At 41.8% G+C, this 5,394-nt stretch overlaps 1 protein-coding gene across 1 annotated transcript in view; it reads right to left on the reverse strand.

Annotated features, from left to right (window-relative positions):
• The window catches only part of PTPRN2 (protein tyrosine phosphatase, receptor type N2), a 1,174,657-nt gene that overhangs the window by 63,749 nt on the left and 1,105,514 nt on the right, over nucleotides 1-5,394 (reverse strand). The window contains exon 16 of the mRNA XM_019507947.1: nucleotides 3,918-3,991. Coding sequence (XP_019363492.1) covers nucleotides 3,918-3,991 — 74 coding nt within the window. The remainder of the gene's footprint in view (nucleotides 1-3,917; nucleotides 3,992-5,394) is intronic.

A 5,394-nucleotide genomic window follows, 5' to 3' on the forward strand; every position in this document is an offset into this window, starting at 1 on the left:
TTAGAAAAGCTTTTAAATGCAAGACATTCTTCTCTAAGTCTGAGGAAGCAAGCAAAAATAGTGAATGTTAAGAGCTCAGAGTAGAACTGTGAACTTGGAAGGGGGAAGGGAAATTTCCAGGGGTAGCAGACAAACAGCTAGCAGAAAAAAAATAACTGATTACTGGATATCAATTCCTATCAAAAGAAAGAGGTGCTATTAATACCTGTTGTGTGTAGGAAGAAATTCAGAAATCAGGTAGATTATAGAATGCCATTATGAATTTCAGTCTATTCTTAGTGATAACATTTGTATGCTGTGTTTGAGCAAACTGTCACGTTAATGACATTCCTCAGTCTGGTGTCTTCAATAATAAGCAAGCTGAGTTTTTAAATGTAATTGATGGGTTTTTTTTCTTTCAGACACCCTATGAGGAAAACCAGAATTCCCATTTACTTTCATGACCTCTGATTTAAAAGCAAAGATTGCACATTATTTACTACTGGATGATTTCCCTGAAATTTAATGAGGACTAAGTACAAATATGACAGATGTAATTATCACAGTTTTATTCTGCACAGTCAGGGTCTCCTTGTGCTGTAATTGCAAGCTTTTCATTCAACTGCCGGTAGCAGTTATTATCATAGTACTTTATGTTATTTCAGAACAGAGGAAACAGGCTTCTGCCTTACTTTTTACTCCATGGAATTTCATAAAAAAATACTGTCTACCTGGTTTTACATAAGAATAAAAATGAAGGGATAAGGAATAAGCTTTGATTAGATCTCTCTGCTGACTTTCCTCACACGCTTTCCACCATGTTGAGGCCACAAGTCTAACCTCAGTTTTCATAATGTATTAGGAGGGATGGAGGATCTTGAGGGGGGTAGCAGTTTTAAAAAGAAAGAAGCATATGGGCAGGTGGCCAGCTCATTGTCTAGTGCAAAGAATTTTTTTCAGCATGTATTGCTGCACTCATTTAGACTTAAATCAGGGTTGAGTGAGCCCCAGCAGGAGACTGGACCACTGACCCAGAAGCTGGACATACTTAAGGGCAAGTACACCATTGGAGGCCTCCTTTTCTGAAGCTTGAATATAATTACTTTACTTCACACTCCACCCCCATCAGACGGCTCATGTGCAGAGGGAAAAAACCTCCTCTAGTTCTTTTCAGATTGTACTGATCTTGTGTTATTAATGCCCACCTAGCAGTACACTATAATGGTCAGTTCTAATTCAACCACTGCAATGCACAAATGCACCAAAAAGTCATTGTGTTGGCATGATAATTATTGAGTTTGTGTAAGTTGAAAAGCAGCATTCTTTAAAAAAAAATGTCTGGTTTTGCAAGATGGAACAAAGGATGTTTCACTGGTATTTCAAATCTACTGTGCATTTGCAGCAAGAGGGGCCAAGTGCATAGCTGTTAAAAGCAAAGAGGAAATTCTCAACTAAAAGCAGTGGCAGTAGACAGGGAAGTCTCTGTGGAGTTTCAGTGGATGTATTGCCCGAGTAGGAAAGTTAGGAGGACATTCTCTGAATCAGAACTTCCTAGACCTCGAATGCTGGGGGCTGCAAGTGAGAGAGGAACAGCAGAAAAAATGCTGGTCACCCTGTTCACTCTCCCTTTCAGTATCCACTCTCTGCTACTGCAGGACTCAGGATACTGGGCAAGCTGGACCTATGATCTGATCCAGTAAATGGCAGTTCTTTGGTTCTTATAAGTAAGGACTAGAGAATCAGGCTTTATATATGGGGCCAGTTCCAAGTGGGTCCTGATCTGGTTTAGGGGAAAGTGGGAAGAGAACTGGAGTCCTAGGATTTGCCGAAAAAACAGAATGGCTCATCCAGTCCAGAGCTGATGCCAAACTCACAACTATAATGAGGCACAGTGACGAGAATGTGTTATTCAGCTTAACTTTACAAAGCCTGTGGTACCAAGCTTTCCAGTGTGCCCTTGCAAAGTAGTCAGTGCTGTCGAGCAATCTGTCGCTGTACGTACTATGTAGTCTGTTGTTTTCCAGTTGACTCAAATGCAAGAAAATAAGCCAATGGACAATAATTCTCATCTTGAGAGTTTCTTTCCTTGGAATAAGACAAGTTTAGTTTTTTTCTAAAAAACAAATTACCTCCCAAACATAAGTCATGTCCTTCCCTCCTTCCCACATAGGGCCCCTGCCCCAGGGGAGGGGAACTCTGAACTTCTCTTTGCAGTTTGCACTAAACCAGACAATGGGCTCTATCCTGGAAGATGCTGGTTCCCTCTCATACAATATTTCCAGTAGCCTAAGGCCTATTCTAACTTATGCTAACTGCCATCAACCCCAAAGGGCTAGCTTGGCTGCTGGGCATCACTGAAGTGTAAAGGTGCTCTGGTCATGCCCCTTTTCCCCAGACCCTGGATTATGGATAACTACTACATCATCAGCAGATTACCCTACATATAGAATTTCCTTAGTGGGGCAAATCCATTAGCATGATAACTTCTTTCATCACTGAGCACCACAAAGTAGCCAGAATGGGATGAATCTGGTCCTCAGAGTATATATGAGGCATAAAACCCTTATAAAGCTTACATGATATCACCCTGAAGACCTTTACTGGAAGAGTTTGTATCATGAACTGATTATCTGGAAAGCAAGTTCATTAAACTTGTGAAAATTAAACCTTTAAAGACACTGCCCAATGCACCAAATACAAAGCTCAGAGGATAAGCCCTACACTATTCTTTTTAAAAGGGAAGCATTGTCAACAGAATTGGAAGGAAATAGCTTGTAACTGCAAATCTATCTGTTGCAATTTGTTAGTTGCATTGCCCACACAAAATGATTTAATTGGGAGAGTGACACTGGAAGATGATCCAGGAACTGGTAATGGGATACACAGACTGCTACAGTGTCACCTAATTCTCCAGCCTAAATCCTTAATCAAAGCTGTTTCCTCTTGGTAATTGTTCAGTGGCTTAAGTAGCATGAATACAAACTACCAGCTGTAATGGCCCCTTTGTTGGAAGCCTCAGAAAGGTCAAGGACATGTTGCCTTATTTTCCCTAAAGACAGTCCCTCCAGGTCTGGAATAGACACAGGGACAGGGCAGTGCTGTGGGTCATGTTATGTTTGTTCTGTGGCTATAAAAGGGAAACATCTGATCTCTAAAATTATTGCTCTTATGCATTTTACAGATAGAAAAAAAGAAAAAGAAAAATCAGTATTCAGTTTGTGAGAGGATGCAGAGGGGCAGATGGGGTACATTAGGGAATCGGTTCAAGATTTGCATTGACCTATGCTGACACTTGGAGGGGTGATAGAGATTCCATTCTCTGATTTCAGGATGATGAGAGGGAGACTGGTAGAGATGCAGAAGTAAATCTCTAGGCACCAAGAAAGTAACAGATGAAGATGGGGAAGGAAATAACACTTCTCACTATAGTAACATAGCAGTTTGTGGAGTGGCACTGACTGGCTTTACATAAAGCAAAGCCCAGTTCTCTTTGGCTACAGCAATCATTCCAATAATATAGTAGCTTTTATGATACAAAAAGTCAGAGAGAAAGTCAGAGACTGGCAAAAAGACAGGCTATCTTCCTCACACAATGGAAAAAATCTGCTGAATTAAAAGTACAATGTTCAGTACTACAGCTGACAAGCTAGTACTTCCAGGTACAAAAAATGACTTTATTACTCAAGCTGAAGAATGGTTATCTATTGACATTATTTTCCTTGGTATATAATCTTCAAAGACATTGTGTGAAAGTGAATGGAAAATTCTCTATTTTCTCACTCAAATGACAGCTGAAGACAGTGGTTGGGAAGTGGAACTAGATATAGACAGTTTTGGTCATCACAACAGTGACTTGCCTCAAGTTAACATATTACAATGACAAGGCAAGGAAAAAGGCTTGATTATTTGAATTATTTCACATTAGCTATTGTACTTACAATTGGACTGGCATTGATGTAGTCTGAGTTGTCGTGACTATTTTCAGCTTTCAAGCATATCCTGGAATGATCATCTGCAAAAGCAAAATGAAAAAAAAAAAAAAGAATAATATTGTTTCCCACCTGCTTCAAGTTAAACAAAAAACAAATTAATATTTACTGCAAAAGTACACATAAAATATAAAATATTGGGGGGTTAGGGAGCTTTGTGCTTTGACTTCTAACTTGGCATAACCTTGATACAGTCACAGGATTATGGTTTAATTCATGAAACCTTTCTTTGGAGAAGATTTCAGATGCCGAGCATCAGAAAATATTCCGTCATGGTGAGATCTACCATAGTTCTCCATGGGTAGAGGCAAAAGCTTCACTGCTCAAGAAATGTCAGGTTAGACTAAGAAAACTAGAGACAAGAACTGTAGAGGACACTCTTATATAGACTAGAGAACCTACTTGTCTTGTTTTCTTCTAATGCCTCCTTAAGATGGCTGATAAGGACAGCAAGATATAGTTTAGGGCTGCAGTGTGAGATAACGATCTGGCCAGGCTAAGGGACTGAGCCTTGTGGTACTTCCCCAGAGCAGTGTGGAAGGAAGACCAACTCGGGGAACCACCTGGTTCCCCCGCTGCTCCAAGGGGAGAGCAAACAAACACTATGCAATACACAGAGGCACAAGCATGCTCATTGTAAGCTTGCGAGCTGTAGTGCAACAGCGGTGAAGACGTGGTAGCAGAGGACTCTGTGTATGTACTTGGGCTGCTATCTCATGCTGAAGTCTGTGCTGCTATGACTTCACTCCTATTTTTACCAGCGAAATTATGGAAAGCGTGGGCAGGCCTGAGAATGCTGCAGTCCTCTCTTTGACAGTAGCACAGATATAAGAGAAGCCATGTCTGGTATATCAGTGCATAGCACATGTTCTCAAAGATATGCAGAAGCTGCACAGCCCTGAGTAAAGCCATGTCCCTGGCTGCTCCCCACTACTTGCCACCCATCTGCAGTAAGCAGGAAAGCAGCAGCTCCGAGGAGATTTTCTGTACCACCCCGATGGTAAAACTAGAAGCCAGAGCAAGGCTGCACGGAAGTCCAGGTAACAAAATCCTTAGACGCAGGTGTAGCAGTGGATGTAGTCTTTCTGCACTTTCGGAAGGCCTTTGACACTGTCTCTCACCCCATTCTCAGTAAAAACTTAGGGGACTGTGGTGTCGACACCTACACAGTCAAATGGGTCACTAGTTGGCTGGAGGGCTGCACCCAGAGAGTGGTGGTGGATGGGTCATTTTTGACCTGGAAGGATGTGGGCAATGGGGTCCTGCAGGGCTCGGTCCTCAGGCCCGCACTGTTCAACATCTTCATCAGCGACTTGGACGGGGGTGTAAAAAGCACCCTGTTCAAATTTGCAGAAGACGCTAAGATGTGGGGGGATGTGGGCATGTAAGCAGGAGAAATAGGCTGCAATCAGACCTAGACAGGATA

This window comes from Gavialis gangeticus, unplaced genomic scaffold (genome assembly GCF_001723915.1).
Source record: "Gavialis gangeticus isolate Ggan-Ray unplaced genomic scaffold, GavGan_comp1, whole genome shotgun sequence".
Taxonomy (NCBI): domain Eukaryota; kingdom Metazoa; phylum Chordata; order Crocodylia; family Gavialidae; genus Gavialis; species Gavialis gangeticus.